Source organism: Saccopteryx leptura, chromosome 2 (genome assembly GCF_036850995.1).
Source record: "Saccopteryx leptura isolate mSacLep1 chromosome 2, mSacLep1_pri_phased_curated, whole genome shotgun sequence".
Taxonomy (NCBI): domain Eukaryota; kingdom Metazoa; phylum Chordata; class Mammalia; order Chiroptera; family Emballonuridae; genus Saccopteryx; species Saccopteryx leptura.
Genome location: NC_089504.1, coordinates 101,969,992 through 101,997,693, shown reverse-complemented (window position 1 = coordinate 101,997,693; position 27,702 = coordinate 101,969,992). Strand labels below are relative to the sequence as shown.

The window sequence follows — 27,702 nt, the reverse complement described above, 5'->3', positions numbered from 1 at the left end:
ACAGTTGACATTCAATATTGTATTAGTTTCAGGTGTACGGCATAGTGGTTAGACATTTATATAACTTATTAAGTGATTGTTCCTGGTAAGTCTAGCACCCATCTGATACCACACACAGCTATTACAATATTATTGACCATATGCCCTATGCTGTACTTTACATCCTCATGACTATTCTGTAACTACAGCTAGTGCTCGACTTAACAACCACGATTGGTTCTGACAGACCAGTCGTAACACGGTTTGGTTGTAGGTTGAGTAGGCTATATGTAGAGTACTGTGAAATGATGTTATAAAATCTTTAAGTCATATTTTATCATAATTTTCTTTCATTATTATATATCATAATTTTCTTTGTTCATTTTATGCCATTTGTATCATCTCTACACCATTTTTTTCTTATTTTTACATCCGTCAGGTTTAAATAAAACACTGCATTACCAGTACAACTGGTTTAATATTTGCAAAGACAATTCCTCTTGGTAGACATCTTGGGGGAGGGGTCAAGACACAAAACATTCAAGACACAAAACAAATTGCTGTACTGAGTCTGGGATAACAGTTGAAATGGTGCACGTGGAGATGGTAGTGCTGCCGGAGGCTGGTCCGCACTGTCGTATGCCCAGCTGGGCAACGCTTGAGCTGCCAGACACAGAGCAGCCATGGCTAGTGATTGTGGTCCTAAAGTCGAATGGTCATAAGTTGCATAGGTCGTAAGTTGATCAGTATTTGTACCAATTTGTGATTCTTTTTTTTTTATTTTTTATTTTTTATTTTTATTTATTCATTTTTAGAGAGGACAGAGAGAGGGAGAGAGAGAGACAGAGAGAGAGAGAAGGGGGGAGGAGCTGGAAGCATCAACTCCCATATGTGCCTTGACCAGGCAAGCCCAGGGTTTCGAACCGGCGACCTCAACATTTCCAGGTCGACGTTTTATCCACTGCGCCACCACAGGTCAGGCCAATTTGTGATTCTTAATACCTTCAACCACTGGCTTTTTATTGTCCTACTGAAGGACATCCTGGTTACTTTCAAGTTTTGACAATTATGAATAAAGCTACTATAGACATCTGTGTTCATATATTTGTGTGGGCATATTTTCAGTTCCTTTGGGTAAATGCTAAGGAGCATAATTTCTGGGTCATATAGTAAGAGTACGTTTAGTTTTATAAGAAATTGCCAGATTTACATTTCCCGTGGCGATGAGTGAGAGTTGCTGTTGCTCTGCATCCTGGTTGGCATTGGGTGGTGTTGTCCTGGATACTCACCATTCTGATAGCTGTGCAGTGGTGTCTCATTGTTTTGGGTTTCCAGTTCCTTGATGACATAACAATGTGAAGCATTTTTTGAAGGCTTGTTTGCTATTTCTAGATCATCCGCAGTGAGGTTTTTATAAGGGTATTTGGCCCATTAAAAAAAAATTATTGATTGATTTTAAAAAAAGGAAGGGGGGAGGAAGGGAGATAGAAATGAACATAGATCTGTTCCTGTATGTTCCCTGGCCCAGGGATCAAACCAACCTCTGCGTTTTTAGGATGATTCTCTTAACTGAGCTATGCAGCCAGGGATTGGCCCATTTTTTAATCCGGTCATTTTTTACTGCCGAATCTAAAAAGTTCTTTGTATATCTTTAGATAACAAATTGTTTTCAGATGTCTTTTGCAAATATTTTTTCCTAGTCTTCTCATTCTCTTGTCTTCTTATTCCCTTAAAAATGTCTTTCACAGAGCAGTTTTTCATTTAATGAGTCTTTAGAGTAAGTCTTGAAGTGGGGTAGTGTCAGTCCTCCAACTTCTTTTGACTTCAGTATTTTATTTGCTATTCCGTATGTTGCCTTTCCTCCTTACTAACTTTGGAATTAGTTCTTTTATATAGCTACAGAATAACTTGCTAGGATTTTGTTAGGGAATGCATTGACTCTGTAGATCAAGTTGGAAAGAACTGACATCCTATTTTTCTTTTTCTTTTTCTGAAGCTGGAAACAGGGAGAGACAGTCAGACAGACTCACGCATGCGCCCGATCGGGATCCACCCGGCACGCCCACCAGGGGCAACGCTCTGCCCACCAGGGGGCGATGCTCTGCCCCTCCGGGGAGTCGCTCTGCCGCGACCAGAGCCACTCTAGCGCCTGGGGCAGAGGCCAAGGAGCCATCCCCAGCGCCCGGGCCATCTTTGCTCCAATGGAGCCTCGGCTGCGGGAGGGGAAGAGAGAGACAGAGAGGAAGGAGAGGGGAAGGGGTGGAGAAGCAGATGGGGTGCTTCTCCTGTGTGCCCTGGCCGGGAATCGAACCCGGGACTTCTGCACGCCAGGCCGACGCTCTACCACTGAGCCAGCCGGCCAGGGCTTTTTTCTTTTTTTGTGTCCTTTTTTTTTTTGTTGTTGTATTTTTCTGAAATTGGAAACCGGGAGGCAGTCAGACAGACTCCTGCATGCGCCCGACCGGGATCCACCCGGCACACCCACCAGGGGGCGATGCTCTGCCCATTTGGGGCATCGCTCTGTTGCAACCAGAGCCATTCTAGTGCCTGAGGCAGAGGCCATAGAGCCATCCTCAGTGCCCGGGCCAACTTTGCTCCAATGGAGCCTTGGCTGTGGGAGGGGAAGAGAGAGACAGAGAGGAAGGAGAGGGGGAGGGGTGGAGAAGCAGATGGGCACTTTTCCTGTGTGCCTTGGCTGGGAATCGAACCCAGGACTCCTGCACGCTAGGCCAACGCTCTACCACTGAGCCAACCAGCCAGGGCTTCTTTTTATTTTTTTGACAGAGAGGGACAGATAGGGACAGACAGGAAGGGAGAGAGATGAGAAGCATCAATTCTTTGTTGAGGCTCCTTCGTTTTTCACTAATTGTTTTCTCATGTGTGCCTTGCCCAGGTGGGGCTCAGCAGAACAAGTGACCCCTTCCTCAAGCCAGTGACCTTGGGCTCAAGCCAGCGACCATGGAGTCACGTCTTTGGTCCCATGCCAAGCCGTTGACCCCACGCTCAAGCTGGATGAGCCCGTACTCAACCTGACGACCTCAGGGTTTTGAACCTGAGTCCTCCACATCCCAGTCAATGCTTTATCCACTGTGCTACCGCCTGGTCAGGCAGAACTGACATCTTAATAATATTGTCTTCCTGTCCGTCAACATGGAATATCTGTCTGTGTTTATAGTTTTTTTTTTTGTTTTGTTTTTTTTTGGTGAGAGAGAGAGGGACAGTCAGGAAGAGAGAGAGGTGAGTGGCATTGAGTCTTTGTTGCGGCACCTTCGTGTTGATCGATTGCTTTCTCATATGTGCTGTGATGGGGGCGGGGGTGGTGAGGTGGTTACAGCAGAGCTAGTGACCCCTTGCTCAAGCCAGTAACCTTGGGATCTATGATCCCACGCTCAAGCTGGAGACCCTGAGCTCAAGCTGGTGAGCCTGCACTCTAGCTGGATGAGCCCACGCTCAAGCCAGTGACCTGGGGGTTTCCAACCTGGGTCCTCTGCATCCGAGTCCAACACTATCCACTGTGCCACTGCCTGGTCAGGCTATAGTTCTTTCATTTCTTTCATCCGATTTGTAGTGTACCTCATGTGTATCTTGTCTGCAGTGATGTCCTTTCTTGCATTTCTTTCTCATTTAGTGATTTGTGTCTTCTCTCTTTGTTCTTAGTCATCCTGGCAAGAGATTTATCAATATTGATCTTGTCAAGGAACCAGCTCTTGATTTTGTTGGTTTTTCTGTTTATTTCCTGTTTTAAATTTTGATTTTTTTAAATGTGTTTTCCTCTGCTTATTTGCATTTAATTTGCTCTTCTTTTTTTATTTTCCTAAGATGGAAGCTTAGCTTTTTAAATTTTGGATCATTTACATTTTCCCTTTGATGAAATGTTTCAGTGCTGTATACATTCAGTTATAAATTTCCTTTTAAACACTGCTTTCTATGCATTCCACAAATTTTGGTAAGTTATAGTTTCATTTAGTTCAGAATATTTTAAAACTTTTCTTATGTGTTGGTTAATATCCCAAGTAGTTTGGGATTTTCCTGCTATTTTTCTGTTACTGAACCTAGTTTGATTATATTGTAGTCTAAGAGCATACATGCTGTGATTTCTATTCTTTTTTATTTATTTATTTATTTTTTACAGAGACAGAGAGTGAGTTAGAGAGAGGGATAGACAGGAACAGACAGACAGGAATGGAGAGAGATGAGAAGCATCAGTCATTAGTTTTTCATTGCACATTGCAACACCTTAGTTGTTCATTGATTGCTTTCTATATGTGCCTTGACCATGGGCCTTCAGCAGACCGAGTAATTTCTTGCTGGAGCCAGCGACCTTGGGTTCAAGCTGGTGGGCTTTTCCTCAAACCAGATGAGGCCTTACTCAAGCTGGCGACCTCAGGGTCTTGAACCCGGGTTCTCTGCATCCCAGTCCGACGCTCTATCCACTGTGTCAACGCCTGGTCAGGCTGATTTCTATTCTTTTAAACTTATTAATGTGTGTTTTATGGTCCAGAATGTGATCTGTCTTGGTGAATGCTTCTTGGGAGCTTGAGAAGGTGTGTTCTGCTGTTGTTGGATGAAGTAGCGCAGGGGTCCCTAAACTACGGCCCGCAGGCCTCATGTGGTTCCCTGAGGCCATTTATCCGGCCCCCACCACACTTCCGGAAGGGGCACCTCTTTCATTGGTGGTCAGTGAGAGGAGCACTGTATGTGGTGGCGCCGCAAAGCGCGGCGTCATTCACGTACAGTACTACTTCCGGTGGGACGCATGCATCAGGGCTCCGGAAGCGTGTCGTGTCATATCACTTGTTACGGCTAGCAGTGACAAATAATGGAACCGGACATTGACCATCTCATTAGCCAAAAGCAGGCCATAGTTCCCATTGAACTACTGGTCAGTTTGTTGATTTAAATTTACTTGCTCTTTATTTTAAATATTGTATTTGTTCCCGTTTTGTTTTTTTACTTTAAAATAAGATATGTGCAATGTGCATAGGGATTTGTTCATAGTTTTTTTTTATAGTCCGGCCCTCCAACGATCTGAGGGACAGTGAACTGGCTCCCTGTGTAAAAAGTTTGGGGACCCCTGAAATAGTGGATAGAGATCGCTGTGCAGATGAACTGTGAGCTGGTTGGACTGTCTGTGTGTGGTAGAGACATATCAGTCTCTGTTTTTCCTTGTGGTTCTGTCAGTTTTGCCTCCTATAGTTTGTTAGGTATGTACACAGTGAGAATTGATATGTCTTGTTTGAGGATTGACATCTTTGTCATAGTGGAATGCTTCTCATTATTCCCAGTGACAGTCCTTGCTTGATATTAGTATAGCTATTCCTGCTTTTTGTTTTGTTTTTCGAGAGAGAGAGAGAGAGAGAGAGAGAGAGAGAGAAAGGAAGGCGGGAGGAGGATAGAGAGGTAAGAAGCATCAACTTGTAATTGCTTCACTTTAGTTGTTTATTGATTGCTTCTCATATATGCCTTGATGGGAGGTTGTCATGCCCAGCCAGTGGCCCCTTGGTCAAGCTGATGAGCCTGTGCTTTAGCTGGCAACCTTGAGGTTATGAACTGGAGCTCTCAGCGTCCTGAGCCGAAGCTCAATCTAATGCACCACCACTGGTTAACCTATTTTAGTCATTGTTAGCAATAGTATATATTTTCCATCTCTTTACTTTTAATCTAAATGCATCTTTTTTTTTTTTAAGGTTTTATTTATTGCTTTTACAGGGAGAGGGGGGCAAGAAGTTTCAACTCATAGTTACCTCATTTCAGTTGTTCATTGGTTGCTTGTTGTATGTATGTTGACTGAGCAAGCCCAGGATTTGGAACTGGCAACCTCAGCGCTCCAGTTTGATGCTCTACCCACTGTGCAATCCTAGGCCTGGCCTAAATGTATTTTTATATCTAAAGTGAATTTCTCATAGATAACATACAGTGTGATGTTGGTTTTTGCTGGATTATGACAATCTGTCTTTGTACTGGTGTGTTAGACCATTGACATTAAGATAATTGTTGAATGATTGTTTGCCTTATTTGTTAATGTGTTCTGTTTCTTGTCCATGTTGATTCTTCCAGTTTTTGTCTTCCATTCTTTTTTTGCCTTCTACGGTTTTAATTGGACATTATTTTACATAATTCTTTTTTTTTTTTTTTTTTTTTTTGTATCTTTCTGAAGTTGGAAACAGGGAGGCAGTCAGACAGACTCCCGCATGCGCCCAACTGGGATCCACCCGGCATGCCCACCAGGGGGCAATGTTCTGCCCATCTGGGGCGTCGCTCTGTTGCAACCAGAGCCATTCTAGCACCTGAGGCAGAGGCCACAGAGCCATCCTCAGTGCCCGGGCCAACTTTGCTCCAATGGAGCCTCGGCTGCGGGAGGGCAAGAGAGAGAGACAGAGAGGAAGGAGAGGGGGAGGGGTAGAGAAGCAAATGGGTGCTTCTCCTGTGTGCCCTGGCCGGGAATTGAACCCGGGACTCCTGCACGCCAGGCCAATGCTCTACCACTGAGCCAACCGGCCAGGGCCTCTTTTTGTTTTTTTAAGTGAGAGGAGGGTAGATAGTGAGACAGACTCCCACATGTGCCCTGACCAGGATCCACCTGGCAAACCCTCTCTGGGGTCAATGCTCAAATCAACCGAGCCACTGGCTGTTGGAGGGGAAGAGAGAGAGAAGGGGGAGGGGGTGGGAAAGAGAAGCAGAAGGTCTCTTCTCCTGTGTGCCCTGACCAGGGATTGAACCTGGGATGTCCATACACCGGACTGATGCTCTATCCACTGAGCCAGCGGCCAGGGACTCTTCCTAGTTTTCAAGAGCTTCCCCCCCCCCCTTTTTTATAGTGTCTTGTTCCCATTTGTGATACTATAGTATCTTCAGTTTCTTGAGAATACTACTTTCTTCATTAAATCTTTCTAGTTCTTGGAACATTTCGTGAGCAGTAGTGCTGCCTCTTTTCGTCCTTCTCAGTTGTGCCACTGAGGCTTTGTCATGTGACTGTTGATCATTCTTTGTCCGTTCATACCTAAGAATTAAGGATGAATTACAAATGGCTTACCTTTTCTTGAGTAATCAGTAGAAGATTGTTTCAACCATGATTCTCTTATAAATGGTAAAGTCAGCTTGGTCAGGATATGTGGGGCCTGATGAGCTGTGTCTAGGACAGGTGGACAGGGACGTGTCTGTTAGTTAGGCTAGGGGTGCACTCAGTGCTGACATCAGCTGCCCTTTCCTGTGTGCTCAGCATGGGAAGACAGGGGAGGAGGCTGAAGCCTGTGCAGTGATGATGAAACGTGATAGAACACTGTATTTTCCAACTACTTTGTGTTTCTCATCTCCTCATTTTCACCGGCTTGAAATGTAGAGTTGTCCCAGGAATGCTTCAAGTAGCTTTGCTCTCCCTCCAGTAGGCACCTTTCTTCATCCTGAGCTGCCCACGTCTTTGAGTGCATGAAGACCTGCAGAGTGGAAGCGAGCTTGGCTCAGCATCACTGCTGTGCCTGCTGTTATCTATGAGCTAGACGGCAGTCTCACACAGATCTCGGTCTCAGTTAACTTTTTAAAATTGTGAATGTAACAGTAGTACGAAAGTTTTTGTTTACAAATGGTCGCCTTAACCTAAGGGTATGGAGAGAGAACTCAGAAACCTTTTCCCTCCATCCAGGGTACCCTTTGTTTGAGTTCATGGTTAATAAGTTTTTTGTTTTCTTTATATTCTTATTACTTAGTGTGAATTTTGATTTATATGATAAATACTGCTTTTGCTGTATTTTACTGATTTGATAGTTTTCATTTTTTAAATTACAAAATAGGTTGAATTTTCATTACGATACTGTATTTTGAGCATGGATTTTTCATTTTCAACATCGGGGTCTTTCCATATATCTTATTATTTATTTCTACTTTAATTCTGATGGGGTCAGAGAATGTACTTCATCTGATTTTAAGTTTTTTTTTTAAGTGTCCTGAGAGTTTGCATTATAATTAGCATATCGTGCATCTGAGTTAATATTCCATTTGAACTTGGGGGGGAGCATGTTTTGGCACTGTTGGATTACTACTCTAAATGTCGACCAACTCAGGTTGACTGCTTCTGATCATGTCTTGTATATCCTTTCTGATTTTCTGCTCATTATTAATCATGGAGAGAAAAGAGTTCAAATCTCTTAAGTATGGGAATGTCAATTTTTCTTGTCAATTTTTGCTTTATATATTTTAGTAGTTTGTAATTAGGTTTAGACTCATTTAAGATTGTTATGGCTTCTTCAATAATTGATCCTTTTGTCATTTTAAAATAATTTTTTGTTTCCCAAAATTACTTTGTCTGATATCATCTCTTTTATATAGCTACCCCAATAAATTCAATAAAAAATTAAAAAATAAAGGTAAAATATACTTTAATCCCTTAGCTGAACACTAGTTAAGAATGTTCTTTTCTACATAAAGATGATGCCCAAATAATTTACTACTTTTTACATACTAAAAAACCAGTCTTGTCATATTTAAGTAACACCAAAGAAATCATGAGGAAAAAAAGATTTAGTTGTACCATCCTCTGGCTTGCAGTGTTTCTGACAAGTCTGGAATTAATATTTCCTCTTTCCCTATTTTTAATGTCTTTTGTACTTTGGCTGTTTTTAAAAAACTTTGTCATTAGTTTTCAGAAATTTGACTAGGATGTGCCTTGGCACAGTATTCTGTGTTTTTATCTTAGTTTGGCAATGTTGGTCTTGTGGATGTGTGGCTGTATACTCACCACGTCTGGAAAATTTCTGCCATTACAGTTTTCAGCTTTGTTTTTTTCCTTTACCCTCTGTCCTTTCTTGTGTGGAGTCCAGTTTCATTTATGTTGTGTGTCCAACGGGTCACTGAGGCTGTTTGTTTTCCCAGTGTTTTTGTTGGTATTGTTCCATTTTGGATACTTTGTATTGCTGTGTTTCAGGTTTGTTCACTGATCTTTTTATCCATGGGATCAAATCTGCTATTAATCACATTCAGTGATATGTTTAAGTGAGTAGAGGGGAGGCAGAGAGGCTCCCTTCTGGGGTGTTGCTGTGTTGCTCGGCAACTGAGCTATTTTTAGTTCCTAAAGTGGAGGCCAGGACCAACTTGGTAGAACCAGTTGAGCTGAGCCATGGCTGCAGGAGAGTGGAGAGAGAGAGAGAGAGAGAGAGAGATAGAGAGAAGGAAAGGGGGAGGGTATAGAGGCAGGTGAGTGCTTCTCCTGTGTGCTCTGACCAGGAATCAAACCTGGAACATCCATACACCAGGCCGATGCTCTACCACTGAACCAACCAGCCAGGGCCCATTCAGTGATTTAAAAAAAATTTTCAGATCATGTATTCTCTACTTTTTTAAAATTTGCTTTTTTATCACTTTTCGGTTTGGAGTATTTGTGTCTTTTAGATATTTGAGCATATTTATTATAGTGCTTCTCACATTTCTTGCCTGCTAATAACACTATTTTGGTCTTATCTTGCTTGTTTTATAGGGTTATAGTGTCTACTCTTGTATGTCTAGTAATTGTCGATGGGGCATTAGACCTTTGAAATTGGTTGTGGTATGTTTGGTTTTGTTGATGTCCGTTAGTGAATATTGAAGTGTGTTTTGGAAGCAGATGACAGGATGGGTCTGGAGTAGCTTTTTTCCTTAGGGCTACTTTAGACTTCCTGTTAAGGGAGGGGCACCTTTTATTAGTTCTTACTGACTGCCCCACTGTGTTCAGAGAGGTGGCTAGACGGGCTTTGAGCAATCTTCATGCCTTGGCATGTTAGTTTCTTAAGCCTTCTCCCGCCCTCAGTATTCTGAGCCCCTCTGAGACCTCATTGTCCACAACTTCCAGCTCCTCCACCCCCAACTCTACTCTGACTTTCAGGTAAGCAGAACCACGTGTCTCCACGGGTCATATAGCATCACCCACATTGTTGGGAAGGCAAGCCAGGGTAGTATAGGACGACCCAACCTAGCTCTCTGCTCCCTGGCTCTGTGGTCCTGTGGGTCTCGTCCCTTCAGTCTCAGGGTCCAGATGTTCACGTCTCTGTCCTGATGTTTAGGTGCTGTGTGGCAGGAAGACAGGTTCTGTAGCTTTCAGTACGTTGTAGCTAGGATTGCCATTCTTATTTGGCTGTATTTTTGTGTTCACTGATGTGGCTTTCTGTGTACAGGGAGGTGAATTGTCTGTCATTCTCTCTTCCAGCACCCTCCCCTCCTTTCTGAAAGTTCAGTAAACAGATGGCTCTTACACTGGCTGCTTGCAGTTTATTTTCATTTCATGCTTTACGTCGCAGCTTCCATAAGTTAATTTCTTTTTGAGTTTGAACTATTTTTTTATCCAGTTTTCATTGACTTTTATACTCACTTCTTTTTTAGGCCATGCTGGTGTGTCTGCAAGCATGATGAAGAAAAGGACGTCCCACAAGTAAGCAACTCTAAAACTTGCTGTTAGGTAGCATTGTGGCCTTTGGTTCTCTGGGTTTGTGGTCAGCCGAGTGAGGCCTCTCCCCTCGTGAGGAGGTCCTGGCTCACAGCAGCCGGCCTTGCGTGCCCTCATGGCACTCCCTCGGCCTTGGCCTGGATGTGTCTGGGTCTGCCCTTCAGCCTTTCAGAGCCTTTGGGTCAGGATCTACCTCCAGCCTGATGGGGGCTGGATGGATGGCAGAGGTCAGTTGTGGCAAATGCATCAGGAACCTCCCCCACTTCTCTGTTGGGAAGAGCTGCACTCGACCCTCATCCTCTCTGAGTGTTAGCTCCGCCATTGGACAAGGATTTCCTCTCCTCTTAGGCAGAAACCAGAGCTCATCGATCAGGGTCTAGCTGGCACAGGGCTGGCCTGGCACACTCCCTGCTTTATAACATTGTCAAATGAAGGAAGAGCTTGTAATGTAGAGAAAGCACATGCATATTGAAAGATAATTAAATAATTTGCATTTAGTAACAAATGTGTTATAAATCCTAAGTTCTGTAGGTACTAGAACATAGAGGCCACTTTTTTCTTCCTCAAATTGTTACTTTGTGTATAATGTAACTATGTCCAAGGAGAGAATTGAGATACTATCTTAAATAATACTATCCACCTGCATTATATTATCATTAATAGATTTACAAGTAGCCACCAGTACTGGTATCTGCTGTTACACCATGGAAACCGCTTTTAACAAATTACTTCTCATAGTATGAGTGTTAATCATAGATTCCTTGACCCTAGCACCTCCTGAGCCTCTCGCATTATAGCAGTTATTTCCAAATTCTTCCTATTGAAAGGCTTATGCCAGTTGTTACCACACTATAGTGGTTGAAGAGTGTGAGAAGCCTCTACGTCTAGGCTGTTGTGGAAGGTCTGTGTGAAATCCAGTTCCTTTCACTAGCTGTTGGTGATGAAGCAAACCTGTGTTTATTTACATGAACACATGAATATGAAATGTAAATGTTTGTAATATTCAGTTTAGGAAATGACTTGGAAAGTAAAAATGTTCAGGTAAGTATGCTCTTGTGTTCCCGAGGTTTGATGAAGTTCTCTTAAGTCTGATTTCATTTCCTGTTACTCGAGCTCTGCCGTCTCTGGTGCTCTGACAACTGATGTGGTATACCCGCACTCATCGTGCTACAATACGTGGGAAACCTTTTCCTGGCACAGATGGAAGGGGATGATAAAAACTTAAATACAGGAGAGAATGAAAGCAAATTATACATTAACTTTACGAGACCAGGATAGTTCATGCAAAGCAGATTTTGTTACTTAGGTTAAAATAAATACCTTTGAGAATGTAATGTGCATTCTGTTTTATATATTTTTACATATTTCCAGAGAGAGGATTTTAGGCTTTTGTGGATATGAGTTCTCGGCTGTTACATTGCACTTTACGTGAGAGAGGTTCCAGTTGCCTTCCTACACTGTGTCCTTTGTCAGCTCATCGCTTTGATATGCTATTTACCTTCCTCCCTGGAGCACAAGGAATGAACACGTGTGGGCCACTGTTTGCAGTTCATGTGTGTACCAGCTAAAGGGTCATCTGTGCTATGTTCTGTGATGTGGGCAACTTTGTCCGGTGCTTTAACAAGAGGTGTGCCTGTCTTTTTTGCAGACAGGCCTTGCAATGTCACTGTGTAATAAAAGGGAGAAGTTGAAATGAAAGAAAAAGTACCTATATTTTCCTCTTTTTTTTTTCTAACCTACAAATGTGAAGATGGGTGGAAAAAGACTGCAACAAAAATTTCCCCATTTCACCAATGGTGGCTGTTAGTAGTTATCCTGGGGTGGGTCAGCACGGCCAAGCTGGTGGAGAGATTCCTGCTCAGAAGCTGGGCTCAGCGGGCTCTTCTGTTTGCCTAGTGTTCAGTTTACTCATGGCTAAAGTCAGTGTTTGATCAGAACCGTGGGACATCAGCTTTCTATAAAGGAAACGATCATAGCAAAGCAGAGCTGGAGCCTTCCTCTCCCCTCGTGGCCACTGCGCTTTCCACGTGTGCTCATGGCTGTCCTGCTGGCACGTCTGTCCCACTGGCACATGTTGGCACAGGGTGGGCTGAGCAGTAACCTCTTGGGCACACACCTCTGCTTGAGAGAAAGTCACTGGGACACACAAGAGACGAATGCAGCTGAGTCACTGTCCCCAGAACCACAGTCCCTGTTGTCCCCATGGGTGCCAGGCAGGTTCAGGGAGTCAGGCACCAGTGCTTGGAGCAGTGCCTTTGTGCCCAGAGATGTCATACAGCTGGCTCTTGTTTTGTTTTTCAAGTAATTGGAAACAAAACAGTGTGCCTTCCGGCAGGCCAGGCCCCTTGCTACCTGTGAACAGGCCTTTAGGCTTCCCAGGGGGTTGTTTGGGAGATGCCTTTGCCTGGATAGTATAGCTGGCGGAGTCTGGGTGAATTTAGCTATAGAGGTTCTTTATTTCAGTTTCCAAATGTAAATCTGGTTTTTTCTTCCCTGATTTGAATAATGGGTAGGTTTTCGTTTCTGGATACTGTGGAGGAGCTGACTGGGCTTTTGCCTGCTGCCCACTAATATACATCTAGAAAATAGGAGCTGTGACTGTTACACACTAATTAGGTGTATTTCCAGGGAATGTCCCCCCCCCCCTTTTGACAGAATCAGAGAGAGGGACAGATAGGGACAGACAGACAGGAAGGGAGAGAGATGAGAAGCATCAGTTCTTTGTTGCAGCACCTTAGCTGTTCATCGATTGCTTTCTCATGTGTGTCTTGACTGGGTGGCTACAGGAGAGCAAGTGACCCTTGGGCTCATGCCAGCAACCGTGGGGTCATGTCTATGATCTCACACTCAAGCCAGTGATCCTGCTCTCAAACTGGTGAGCCCGTGCTCAAGCTGGATAAACCCATGCTCAAGCCAGCTACCTTGGGGCTTTGAACCTGGGCCCTCTGTGTCCCAGTTCGATGCTCCAACCACTGTGCCACTGCCTGGTCAGGCTCTTTCCTGTTTTTTTTTTTTTTTTTTTTTTTTTTTTAATTTAATTGATTTTAGAGAGATGTTATGCATCCATTGTTTGATTCCTGTGTGTGCCCTAACTGGGGATTGAACTTGCCACCTTGGCATATCAGTACAATGCCTTTTTTTTTTAAAAAAAGATTTTTTTTATTTTATTTATTCATTTTTAGAGGAGAGAGAGAGAGAGAGAGAGAGAGAGAGAGAGAGAGGGAGGGAGGGAGGGAAGGAGGGAGGAGAGAGAGACAGAAAGAAGAGGGGAGGAGCTGGAAGCATCAACTCCCATATGTGCCTTAACCGGGCAAGCCAGGGTTTCGAACTGGCGACCTCAGCATTCCAGGTCGATGCTTTATCCACTGCGCCACCACAGGTCAGGCTCAGAACGATGCTTTAACCATCTGAACTACCTGGCCAGAACTGTCCTTCCTTTCCATGAAATGCAAATTCTGATCACTGACAAAGACTGTCATTGTCCTCCTGTATCCCTGTTGTGGTTTCTTTTCGTTTTCACAGCATCCCTCTGAAGTAGGAACCACGAACCCATCTGTGCACAGAGGTCAAGTAACTTGTTTGAGGGCATAAAACTAAGATGTGACTGAGCTAGGATTCAGAAACAGGACAGTCTGATTCTAGAACCATACTCACTACCACACTGTATTTCCTGAAGTGCATGTTTTGTTGTCTTGTATCTGAAAAATGTTTTTCAGTCATAACCAAAAAGACTAGGTAACTGTTACAGCGCTGTCTAAATGAAGCATGGTGTTGACAATCTTTTTTTTTTCTTTCAAGATTTTATTTATTCAGTTTTACAGAGGAGAAAGAGAGGAGGGGGAGGAGCAGGAAGCATCAACTCCCATATGTGCCTGACCAGGCAAGCCCAGGGTTTCGAACTGGCTACCTCAGCGTTCCAGGTTGATGCGTTATCCATTGTGCCACCACAGATCAGGGAACAATCTTCAATCGGTCAAGAAATGTCATACTTTTAAAAATCAACTTGGTGTAACTTATTCACACCAGTGAAAGTGGGCATTTGAACATCTCAGGTAGTCTCGGGTATACAGTGTATAGGCAAAACAATGAAAAAAAACGGGATGATTGGGATGGGAAACTTGACTCCATCCTGTTTTTCTGTTTCTCACTCGAAGCTAGGAATGATGGTATCAGCTATAGGACTTCTATCAAGCAAGAAGTTACCAAGAAGTGCAGTTTTATTGTATTTCTCTCTACTTGCTGATATGCATCTTGCAAAAAGACAATTATTTTGATCTAATCACTGTTTCCCTGAAATCTGATTGAACAGAGTAAGGAAACTACTTTTATATTACAGTACTAAATAGAAAAAGGAAAGAGTTTCAGTAATTAACTTATATAATATAAGTACATAGTGTGTGATAGGTATAGCTCATAGAATTATAATCATTGAAAATTTGCAAAGGTTGTGTGTTTGATCCTCGGTCAGGGCACAAACAGGAACAGATCAATGTTTCTGTCTCTTTCTCCTTTCCTCTGTCTATAGTTAATAAATAAATTAAAAATAGTCTAAGTAAAAAATTTGATTTCATAAGTATAACACCTTTAAATATTGGTTACCAAAATAAAATATTTAACAGTTCATGAGGAATAGTGGTTAATTTAAGTCATTAAAGAAATTAAATAAAAGATGAAAGGTCTTTCAACAGGAATTTTCTTCTTGATGACAAAATAATTAGAATGGTACTTTCAGAACTTACTTATAGCATTGAACAAAGTACATAAATATACTGCTCACAAAAATTAGGGGTTATTTCAAAATGAATATGAAGCGATAAAATATCCCCTAATTTTTGTGAGCAGAATATTTCCACTCTCAGTTTACCCTTTTAGGAACTTGGGTTGCATAGGGAATTAGGGTTTGTTCTGAGTCAGCACTACTCAAGCTGTGATGCTAGGTCAATAGATACAGTGGCCCTTGGGGCTACTTGGAACCTTTGTTCCCTGTCCACTCCCCTAAGTGGAGCAGGCTCTTCCTGCACCTTCTCTGCAGGGGACGGCGTGCATGGCCCGGGTGCTAGAAGCCCTGTGCCGTAACCAGGCTGAGATCTCAGGCTCATTGGAGAACTCAGAACACACAGCTGCTACAGTGGAAGGCGGGAGATGTTGCACCCTCAGTAACCACCTCCTCCTGCTAACACTGGGCAGAGCTGTTGGCCGTCAGGACAACTATTGGTTAATACCCAGTGGAGCCCCATGCTTTCATACTTTCTAATCTTTGTATTATTTTTCTCCAGGAAGTATTTGTTTCTGGAGACAAGAAACAAGGAAAGTGGTGGCCACTGTTTAATTCTGGTTTCTCTTTTATCCTTGAATTGTTTGGGATGTGATGTAGTGCATCGTGTTACTTGCACTGGGCTGTAATTTCAAATGGCTTGGGCTGAATGAGGTATCTTGGTGTTTGTGTGCAGTATTGCTGTTTATTAACTACTTCAGTGCTCAGCAAACTGATTAGTTAACAGAGCCAAATATCAACAGTACAATGATTAAAATTTCGTTTGAGAGCCAAATTTTTTTTTTTTTTGCATTTTTCCAAAGCCAGAAACGGGGAGGCAGTCAGACAGACTCCCGCATGCGCCTGACCGGGATCCACCCAGCACGCCCACCAGGGGGCAATGCTCTGCCCATCCGGGGCGTCGCTCTGTTGCAACCAGAGCCACTCTAGTGCCTGAGTCAGAGGCCACAGAGCCATCCTCAGTGCCCAGGCAATCTTTGCTCCAGTGAAGCCTCGGCTGCGGGAGGGGAAGAGAGAGACAGAGAGGAAGGAGAGGGGTAAGGGTGGAGAAGCAGATGGGCTCTTCTCCTGTGTGCCCTGGCCGGGAATCGAACCCGGGACTCCTGCACGCCAGGCCGATGCTCTACCACTGAGCCAACCGGCCAGGGCCGAGAGCCAAGTTTTTTAAACTTAAACTATATAGGTAGGTACATTCCTTATCGCGATAGTGCCCGCACGTGGTAATATTATTATTATTATTTTGACAGAGAGAGAGAGTCAGAGAGAGGGATAGATAGGGACAGACAGACAGGAACAGAGAGAGATGAGAAGCATCAATCATCAGTTTTTTGTTGTGGCGCTTTAGTTGTTCATTGATTGCTTTCTCACATGTGCCTTGACCGGGGGGCTACAGCAGACTGAGTAACCCCTTGCTCAAGCCAGTGACCTTGGGTCCAAGCTGATGAGCTTTGCTCAAACCAGATGAGTCCGCACCCAAGCTGGTGACCTTGGGGTCTTGAACCTGGGTCTTCTGCATCCCAGTTCAATGCGCTGTTCACTGCGCCACTGCCTGGTCAGGCTGCACGTGGTATTATGTTGAAGAGCCACATGTGGCTCGTGAGCTGCAGTTTGCCAACCATTGGGCTACCTGGTAGGTGGTAGTTAAGAACATTTTAGTTTTTTTTCTGGGAAGAGTACATGAGATTTGAAGGCTGTTAAAAATACATACAATAGCCCTGAATGGTTGGCTCAGTGGTAGAGCATTGGCCCGGCGTGTGGTATTCCCGGGTTCGATTCCCAGCCACGGCACACAGGAGAAGCGTCCATCTGCTTCTCCACCCCTCTCTCTCTCCTTCCTCTTTATCTCTTCCCTTCTTGCAGCCAAGGCTCCATTGGAGCACAGTTGGCCTGGGTGCTGAGGACAGCTCCATGGCTGCTGTCTCAGGTCCTGGAATGGCTCCGGTTGCAATGAAACAACGGATTGGAGGGGCCGAGCATCGCTTCCTGGTGGCATGCCGTGTAGATCCCAGTTGGGTGCATATGGGAGTCTGTCTGTCTCCCTCCCTGCTTCTCACTTCGGAAAAATACCAAAAAACCCCCACAACAACAACAACAACAACAAAGTCACCATATTCATGGAGTCCCCATTTTAGATTAAAATGTTATTTACACCTGACCTATGGTAGTGCAGTGAGTAGGGCATTGACCTGTAATGCTGAGGTTGGCGGTTCAAAACCTCAGGCTTGCATGGTCAAGGCACACAAGAAGCAACTACTACAAGTTGATGATCTCCCCTCCCCCCTGCTGTCTCCTCCCTTCCTCCTCTCTCTCTCTCTCTCAAAAAAAATTAATAAATTCTTTAAAGAAAAAGATTTGATGTTGTTAAAAATAAGTTACTTTAAAGCCGTAATCTGTTTCTATTTGTGCTGCTCTTAGATGCGTAGCCCAGAGACGACCAGGTGTCCCACCTGCTCCACATGATCTGATATGTTCTGGTGTAGTCTCTGAACTAAAGTCAGCTTTAACTTTTATTCAAGGTTTTTTTTGTTGCTCTTAAAATCTAAATTAGCAATTAGAAATGAAAGTAAAATGTAAGGATTTGTTTATTATATAATTTTTAACTTTCTAATAGGAAAAATTTATAGATAAAAGTACTGTACCTTGTAGCCCGGCTTCAGTAATAATCAACATTGCTCATTATTAGATATTTTATTACTTGTTATTTAGGGATGTTCTAAATCTTGTCTTCAATTTAGATGCTTGTTGGAAGAACTTATTTTTAAATACTTTATAAATGGTGGCAGCAAGGGCATCTGGGCCTAATAATCAGAAAGTTGACTAATGATTTTAAAAAGTATTTTACTTTAATAACTCATTTTACCTTTAGAGTTCATTGGGGTTAAAAGTATTTTTGTTGCCTCTGCCTTTCAGTCAAAGTAAGTTGTTTTATTAAACAGATTGGAAAAGAATGATATCTATATTAGATGTTGTTTTAGACCTAGTAAAATTATTTTCTAAAAGTAGAATTATCTTTGACTAAAACAAGGCAGTGGGGAAAAAAAATATGGAATTGATAGCATTCAAATACATAAATTTGTCTTTATATATATTTCCTTGTAGAATTGGGACATTCACTGCCTTAATCTATCAGTAATTAAAAATTGTGTTTTATCTGCCTATAAAAGTGAAATACTTAAGTCCTTGTATTAATAGAAAAATTTGAAAACATAGGTGGACACAAGATGATAGGTAGACACAGAAGATGATAATATAATTTTTTTTTTAAGCGAGAGAGACAGAGAGAGGGACAGATAGGGACAGACAGGAAGGGCAAGAGATGAGAAACATCATTTCTTCATTGTGGCACCTTAGTTGTTCATTGAATCTCTCTCATATGTGCCTTTACTGGGAGCTACAGCTGAGCCAGTGACCCCTTGCTCAAGCCAGTGACCTTGGGCTCAAACCAGCGACCATGGGATCATGTCTGATCCCAGGCTCAAGCGAGTGAGCCTGTGCTCAAGCCAGATGAATTTGTGCTTAAGCCAGCAACCTTGAGGTTTTGAACCTGGGTCCTCTGTGTCCCAGGCCGACACTCTATCCACTGTGCCATCGCCTGGTCAGGCAACTTAATTATTTTTAATGCCATCATTTAGAGATTATTGTTAATAATTTAAAATGCATATTTTAAAAGTTTTTTTTTTTAGATATCTGAATGTATAATTGTATGAAGGTTTTCATGCGGTCACATTTTTTTCATTTGTGGGTATTTAAAATGTCTTTAAACTCTTTTCTGTGATTTTAGTCACTGTGTAGTTATTTCATTATAATGGTACACTGTTAGTCACTGAATCAGTGCGACCTGTTGTGGGGCAGTTTGTCTACAGTGTCTTGTTACAAAGACTGCTCGGAGCAGCACGGTAGCTGTATGTTCGAGCTCATCCGTTGTCATTTGGTGAATTTCCTGGATGTGGAATCCCTGGGACAATGGAGTGCTAGACTGTTTACCAGGAGGGCTGTGTCTATCCTATAAGCTGATAGCAAATAGCACTTCGCCATAATTTACACAAATAATTCCCCAGACTTTGCAACTCTCATTATAACTGATACAGAAAGGTTGTCTCACCAGCAGACTAGATACTGAGAAATCTCTGAATGGTACAAAGCAGAGGGGCAGATTCTATAAACCAAGCTAAGCTGAGGACCTCACAGCCACTCTGAGCTGAAAAGGAAGACCTCCAAAAAGTGGATACTGACGCTAGGCCCCTACTGTTTAGGCCAGAGACAGCAAAGACTGGCTGTGACTGCCATCGTTGTCATGACAAGCACCCACCTCACCAGCCGGTGTTCACCTGCCTCCCTGATTCGCTCCTGCCGCTCTTCGTTAGGAACTGCAATTGGCTCAGATACCAGCACTTGGCCTGGCCTGAAGAACACCATAGCCATGGACACCTGAGCTCACCTGGCATTTTATATGTGACATCAGGAGTCACCCGTAACCCGAGGAACACTGACAGCATGAAGGGAGTCCTGCATAGACCAGGACAGCTAACAAATGTGAGCAACCCCCCCTCAGATAGCTCCAGGCCCAGCACAGAAGGCCGACCCCCAGAGTTCCTCTAGGAAGTCAGGAAAGGATGTGAACATGCTCTTCATGGTCAGTGCTATGTTCATGAAAAAGAAATGGATCAAGATAAGATAAGGAAACAAGTTGTAGAAATTAAAAATACCATATGGATACTCAATAGATAGGCTGAATTTCAGGCCTATCCCTTTCACCTAATTCAAGAGCAGTGGAGCTGAGGAGTTCTTGAACAACAATGTGAGAGGGAAATTGAGTCACAGGATGAATAGATCTGAGGCACCAGCATTCATTCATCTCGAGTTTCCAAAGGAGACAGAGGAGGGAAACAGTGACTATCACAGGTGATTTTGCACAGCTCTCTTTAGGTTGGCCAAGTGCTATTGAGGGGCCATTAAAAACAGCACAAGTTCTGGTGACATTTCAGAATCGAGGAACAAAGAAAATTCTTAAGAGCAGCTGAAAGAGAAGATCAGGTTCCCCTTAGAGGAGCGAGGATCAGACTGGCATCAGTTGTCTGTAACTGGGAGATACAAGAAAATGAGCAAGTGCTGAAGGAAAGGTTTTGGGACCTCATTTGTATTCTTAGGTTATTTAGGGATGAGGGCAAAATAATATTTTGATTCTTGCAAGAATTTAGAGTTTGAATCCATGAACTCTATCTGATTAATCAGAAAGACAAAATTAGACACAGGAAGAAAATACATGAAAAAATTAAGGAAAATACAACAAAAAATCATTTTATTATTTGTAATAAGGCACTGTTTAAAATAATTTTTAAAATAGGCCCCTGGCCTGTTGGCTCAGTGGATAGCATGTAGGCCCCACATGCAGTCATCCCGGGTCGATCCCTGGTCAGGGCACACAGGAGAAGCGACCACCTGCTTCTCTTCTCCCTTTCCCCCTTCGCTCCCTCTTCACCTCTCGCAGCCAATGATTCCATTGGTTCAAGCGTCAGCCCTGGTCACTGAGGGTAGCTCGACTGATTCAAGCATTGGCCCCAAATGGGGCTTGCCAGGTGGGTCCCGGTTGGGGCACATGCGGGAGTCTATCTCTGCCACCCTTTCTCTCACTTAAAAGAAAAAAAAAAAATTCTTAAGATAGTAGCAAAATGAAATACAACAATTCAGAACAAAAGTCTAAATTTCAACAATGTGGTGAATGAAAGTGGCCAAGTGGGGTTGCTATGTGCTACTGTATTTGCTTTTTAAATTTTTACTTTTTTTTCCCCCCCTAAGGCCAGGCCTTGGTGGATACCAGACACACAGGTGTTTCAGATGAGGATCATGATAGGAATTCTTTTTTTTTCTTTACAGAAACAGAGAGTCAGAGAGAGGGATAGACAGGGACAGACAGACAGGAACGGAGAGATGAGAAGCATCAATCATTAGTTTTTTGTTGTGCGCTGCAACACCTTAGTTGTTCATTGATTGCTTTCTCACTTGTGCCTTGACCGCGGGCCTTCAGCAGACCGAGTAACCCCTTGCTTGAGCCAGCTACCTTGGGTCCAAGCTGGTGAGCTTTTGCTCAAACCAGATAAGCTCGTGCCCAAGCTGGCGACCTCGGGGTCTCGAACCGGGGTCTTCTGCATCCCAGTCCGACGCTCTATCCACTGCGCCACCGCCTGGTCAGGCTTTACTTTTTTGACTAAGAATTTTTTATTTTTAGTATTGCTTGGTCTGGGAAAGGGGAAATGTTTGTTTTGACTTCATGTTGATTTTAGTAGGTGGAATATAGAACTGAGACTCATGGACACAGTTAAAACTGAAGTGGCTATCCAGGGGAGGGGACTAAGGGGACATTAAGAGGGGACAGTGTATAAAGAACTTGTAAAACTTAATACCAGGACGACAAACAATCCAATCCAAAAATGGGCAAAAGAAATGAATAGACACTTCTCCAAAGAGGACATACAGATGGCCAATAGACATATGAAAAAATGCTCAACATCACTAATCATTAGAGAAATGCAAATTAAAACCACAATGAGATATCACCTCACACCAGCCAGAATGGTGCTCATCAACAAAACAACACAGAATAAGTGCTGGCGAGGATGTAGAGAAAAAGGAACCCTCCTTCACTGCTGGTGGGAATGCAGACTGGTGCAGCCACTGTGGAAAACAGTATGGAGATTCCTCAAAAAACTGAAAATCGAACTGCCTTTTGACCCAGCTATCCCACTTTTAGGAATATACCCCAAGAACACCATAGAACGGCTCCAAAAGGAGAAATGCACCCCCATGTTTGTGGCAGCATTGTTCACAATAGCAAACATCTGGAAACAGCCCAAGTGTCCGTCAGAGGACGAGTGGATTAAAAAGCTTTGGTACATATATACTATGGAATACTACTCAGCCATAAGAAATGATGACATCGGATCATTTACAATAACATGGATGGACCTTGATAACATTATACGGAGTGAAATAAGTAAATCAGAAAAACTATATGAATCCATACATAGATGGGACATAAAAATGAGACTCAGAGAGATGAACAAGAATGTGATGGCAACAGGGGTGGGGGAGGGGAGAGGCACAAAGAAAACCAGATAGAAGGTGACAAGACAGTTTGACTTTGGGGGAGGGGTATACAGCACAATCAAATGTCAAAATAATCTGGAGATGTTTTCTCAACATATGTACCCTGATTTATCAATGTCACTGCATTAAATTTAATTTTAAAAAAGGGGGGGACAGTATATGGTTACGGAAAATGTTTGACTTTGGGTGATGGGCATAGAACATAATCAGCAATTCAAATGTCATGGAGAGGTTCACTTGAAATCTCTGTATACTCTTACTGATCGATGTTACCCCATTAAATTTAATTTTAAAAATGTAGGTTTTTTGGGGGGGGTATTTTTCTGAAGCTGGAAATGGGGAGAGACAGTCAGACAGACTCCCGCATGCGCCTGACCGGGATCCACCCGGCACGCCCACCAGGGGGCGACGCTCTGCCCACCAGGGGGTGACGCTCTGCCCCTCCAGGGGCGTCGCTCTGTTGCGACCAGAGCCACTCCAGTGCCTGGGGCAGAGGCCAAGGAGCCATCCCCAGCGCCTGGTCCATCTTTGCTCCAGTGGAGCCTCGGCTGCGGGAGGGGAAGAGAGAGACAGAGAGGAAGGAGAGGGGGAGGGGTGGAGAAGCAGATGGGCGCTTCTCCTGTGTGCCCTGGCCGGGAATCGAACCTGGGACTTCTGCACGCCAGCCCAACGCTCTACCACTGAGCCAACCGGGCAGGGCCTAAAAAATGTAGGTTTAAATTTGATATTTTGAAGGTTAGAGGCAATTGCTCTATGCTTAGAAATAAGATTTGTTGCTTTCATTAGAAGCTTTATTTGGTGCAGAGAAACCTCACTTGTTCTAAGTGTAGTACAGCTAAAGGAAGAGAGGGGTGAGGTCATGAAAACATTGCAAACACAAAACAGGATGTTAGGATCGACTTAGCATGTTCCTTCCTACAGCAGAAGTTAATTAAAATTCCCTGAAAGTGAGGATGAAAAAATCCATGCAAAAGAAAGGGTGGTTGTGTATTCAGAACTAACGAGAATATAGGAGCCAATTGAAGGAAGTGCCCATGAGCCATATTTGAGTCCTTTCTAAAGCTCTGAGGAGGTAGAGAGAGCCTTGGACAAACCTGCAGGTGAGTGGGAAGAAAACTTGCTATTCTGAATGTGGTGACTAAAGGAGCTTTCCATCAATGTCCTGCTGTTCAAGAGCCAGTTGTGCATTGCAGAAGGATGCCCCTGGTGAGTGCAGAAGGGAGGGATAGCCAAGCGAGACAGCCACTGCCTGGGCTGCCAGTTGCCCCTTTCTGCTCCCATGTGGCAAAAGCTCATAGGTTTTGTTCAGCATCATGGTAGTAGGAATTCCATGTCTGCGTCTAGGACAGAGCCTTTCTCTGGTTGTCATGAGTGCCCGCCCTCCAGAGCACCAGTGTACTTGCACAGGAGTGTGTGCATCTAGAGCGTGATAAGAGACCCAGGGAAGAGCTGGCATTGCAGTTGGAAGGTGGAATTGCCTCTTCCAGGGAGAATACTTTTTTCTTCAGCGTTCAACTGATTGGACATGGCCCACCTACACTATGGAGGACAGTCTGCTGATATACACGTTGTTTCTCTACCAAAATCCCCCACAGAAAATGAAAATGTAGAGTAATGACCTGAGCACTGTGGCTCAGCCAAGTTGACATTAAAATTAACCATCCTACTAGTGAAGATGCTGCATTGCTTATAATTTTAGTTGTGAGTTGTACACTGGTCCCTGGGGCTGAATTCTGCCTCTGCTGTGAGGGAAGCTGATCTGTGTCCCTCGTGAAGTGAATCGCTAGGCTGAGATCAGCAGGTAGGAAATTGATTTTCTCTGATGAGAAACAGTAATAAAAACTTCTGTATTCTAAAGGAATGGTACTGTCACCAGTCATTGTCCACAGAGGGCCGATTGGAGGTAGTGGCACATTCCCAGGGATTCTGAAAAGATCTTGGATTTCACTTTCTTTGGGTTACGTTTGAGTGTTATTCATATTTACAAGTTACAGACTTGATAGTACTCATTAAGCTTTTTTCTCCCCACTGAGGTTTACATTGCAGAGTCTGTTACTCACTTAATTTCCTGGTGATAGAGCTTGGTTCCTTCACGTGATCAGTATTGAATTTATGCTCTCTTCATTGAATGTCAATTGTTTATTCCTGCTCATACTGGGCTGCTTCTGCTTTACGTGTTCTTTTCTCCCCTCCTGTTGTCAGAGCAGAGAAGTTACATGCTGTTCTGTTTCTCTGTTCCCGCAACGGGTCTGCAGGTGTACGGGTCCCACGCATTCTTTCATTATCTATCTGACACTGTCCTGTAACTTCTGTAGGAAGTTTCTGTGATAACAGTGTCCCCCAAGTTCTCACATGTTCACACCGTTGTTCGTGGCCTTTTACTATGAGGTCAGGATAGAATTCTTGGCTGATTATAAAATCTTTGACTACATTTTTTTTCCCTGAGAACCTTAAGTTTGTCACTGCATTTTCTTGTGGCACATGGTGTTGCTGTCATAGTATGCTTTTCTTTCCCTTACATGTCATGCAGTTCTTTTGCCTGGGTGCCCAAAAGATGTTATTTTCTTTAAAGTACATTTGTGCTACCAGAATGTTTTCATGTCAGTAGTTCTGGGTCAGCTCTCCTAGGGGTCGTTTGTACATTTTTAGGTTTTGGGTGATTCTGTTAATATACAAACTGACATTTATATGTCACCGTTTCTTTCTTTTTTGCCCCATCTGCCTGTTTTTCATCATCCGTTTGCCTCACTTACCCCGTGGCGTCTGTTTCTTCTCCTGTTTCTCTAGTTTAGTCTTCATTTTTGAAAAAATTTCAAATGCTGCCTTTTTCCTAAACCATGCTTGCTCTTCCTCAGGTCTTGTTTCTTACGAGAGACTGTCCTTCATGGTCTCTGTTGTGTGCTTACTGTTAGGGGGTGGTTTCCTCTGCCTTGTGGGCATGTGTTTTGGGTTGGACTCCATTGCCTGTTGGTGCATTTTTCTGGTTGTCACAGTATTGTCCTGTGTTGGTCCCACCATGATCCTCCACTTTGTGCCCGTGCACGAGAAGGTTAGCTGTCGCCTCTACAGAGCATACCACTGTCTGCTTTCCTGTGGCATACTTAATATAGAACCTTTGAATAGTCTTCCTCCCTCTCCCACCTCTACTGGGTGCAGTGAACTTTATTGATGATACATGACAAGTAAGATTCCCTAAGCTCCTCCTCCTTTTCAGGGTTTGTAACAGAAGCTGTGGAGGTCAGGAGATTCTCAGTGTGTTGAGAGATCTCTTAGGAGCAAGGACTCCCAAGTAGCTGAGGGCCTCTCTTCTTCTCACTGGGGCTGGTGGTCCAGGAGGTTTTTATTCTTTGGAGGCCGTGTGGACCCTAAGATCAACCACCTTGTAGCCAAATTAATTGTCCTACCAGGAAATGAGCCTGACAAAGTAGTCATTGAGGAAACGCCAGCCCAAGCATCAAAGATGGAGGAGTTGTGTCACTGTTAAAGTCACAGGAGACAACCTGGTCCTCATTGTGGCCCAGTAAGACCTTTAAGATTCCTCTGATGCCTATTTCTCCCCCTCCTTCTTTTTCTAAAAATAGTTTACTTAACTGATTTTAGGGAGAGGAGAGAGAAGGGGGGGGGAGAGGCAGGAGTCATCACCTTGTAGTAGTTGCTTCTCGTATATGCCTTGACCAGGCAAGCCTGAGGTTTCGAACCAGTGACCTCATCATTCCACGTTAATGCTTTATCCACTGCGCCACCACAGGTCAGGTTTCACCATCCTCTTAATGTCATTGTATTTGGCAGCTTTCTCCTGGTGGCAGGTCAGATCCACAGCTGACATGTTTAGGTGGGGACACGGAAGGCCATGCCAGTGAGCTTCCCATTCAGCTCAGGGATGACCTTGGCAGCACCACTAGAAGCAGAGATGATGTCTGAGCAGTTTCTCGGTCCCCATGCCATAGCTTCCGGGGGTGTGTGTGTGTCATCTACGGTCTTCTGGGTGGCAGTGATGCCGTGAACTGTGTTCATGAGTCCTTCCACAATGCCAAAGTTATGGATGACTTTGACCAGGGGGGCTCAGCAGTTGATGGTGCAAGTGGCATTGCTGATAACCTTGAGGGAGTGTCATACTGGTCATGGTGCACACCCATCACAAACATGGGGGCATCCACAGAAAGGGTAGAAATGATGACCCTGTTGGTTCCACCCTTCAGGTGAGCCCCAGACCTCTTGAAGGTAGTGAAGACGCCATGGGTGCCACAGCGTACTTAGTACCAGCATCGCCCCATCTGATATTGATGGGATCTCACTCCTGGAAGATGGAGATGAACTTTCTATTGATGACAAGCTTCCCTTTCTCAGCATTGACTGTACTTTTGAACTTGCCATGGGTGGAATCCATACTGGAATGTGTAGACTGTGTAGCTGAGGTCATTGACAGTGACAATACCCACTTTGCTAGAGTTCAAAGCAGCCCTGGTGACCAGACTCCCAGTACAGTCAAATCCATCCACTCTGACCTTCATCATACTCCTTTAGGGTTGCGTCTGGCACCGTGCAGGAAGACCTGTGTCTCTCCACCAGGAAGAGCAGAAAGCTCTTGTGTAGTATTGGTCATACCTTTGAGGTCTGCCTTCTTTGTGCCTTGCCCTCAGCCTCTGAGTCCCTCTTTCCTTTATTCTGTGGCCCTGTCCTCATTTCGGGTGTCCCCAGCTGTGCCTCCTTTTTGCTGGCTCTGCCTTCTGCGTGGTTGCAGAGCCTTGAGGCTGGGGAAGCTCTGGCCTTTCCTGGGCTCCTCAAGGTCCGCATGAAGCCTCTTGAACTCTTTTTGGTCTGATGGGAGTTTTTTCTGGAGTGTTCTCCAAATAGTGCTCCTCATCTTGATTAGGTAAAATTTCAGGCCTCATCAAGGCAGGGCTAATGGTTTGCTGTCACTTATTTCTCTGTTTCATAAAACTCACTAAATTTACCAAACTGGTCTATTTAAAAAAAAAAAAAAAAAAAAAAAAAAAAAAATATATATATATATATAATTTGTAGTTTTATCTATTACAGCCTACAATAAATTGTTAATTTTACTTGTGTTTATGCAGTTGTTCATCACCTTTAATTGTGGTGTACCAGCTGAGGGCTTTATGCCCCAAGAGTGTGGGAGGGAATTCTTTTCTGTGTCTACATTTTCTCATTCTGCATAGAGCAGCGTCCAGGACCAGCATGGCTTTGGCCTTCAGCTTGTGTTCAGGTTAAATCTTAACCCTTTGAATATCTTTGGATATCTGGGTGAAACAAAGACTTTTTTTCCTGATATCAAAGGGCCAGGTATATTATTTGTAAACACTATGTAAAGTTTTCAATCGTTAATAATCCAGAAAGATTGTATTTTGGTGTTGCTCCAATAATTTTTAATATGTAAGTATTTGTCACAAATATAAGTGTTTAAAGATACATGTTA

General features: G+C 43.6%; 1 protein-coding gene and 1 pseudogene across 3 annotated transcripts in view; one reads left to right on the top strand and one right to left on the bottom strand.

The window, feature by feature from the left end:
- SPIN1 (spindlin 1) overlaps positions 1-27,702 on the top strand; it is an 86,672-nt gene that overhangs the window by 45,011 nt on the left and 13,959 nt on the right. For all 3 annotated transcript variants that reach the window (XM_066368456.1, XM_066368458.1, XM_066368457.1), the window contains one exon: positions 10,324-10,372. In XM_066368456.1, the coding sequence (XP_066224553.1) occupies positions 10,324-10,372 (49 nt within the window). The remainder of the gene's footprint in view (positions 1-10,323; positions 10,373-27,702) is intronic.
- LOC136394769 (glyceraldehyde-3-phosphate dehydrogenase-like) lies at positions 25,606-26,967 on the bottom strand (annotated as a pseudogene).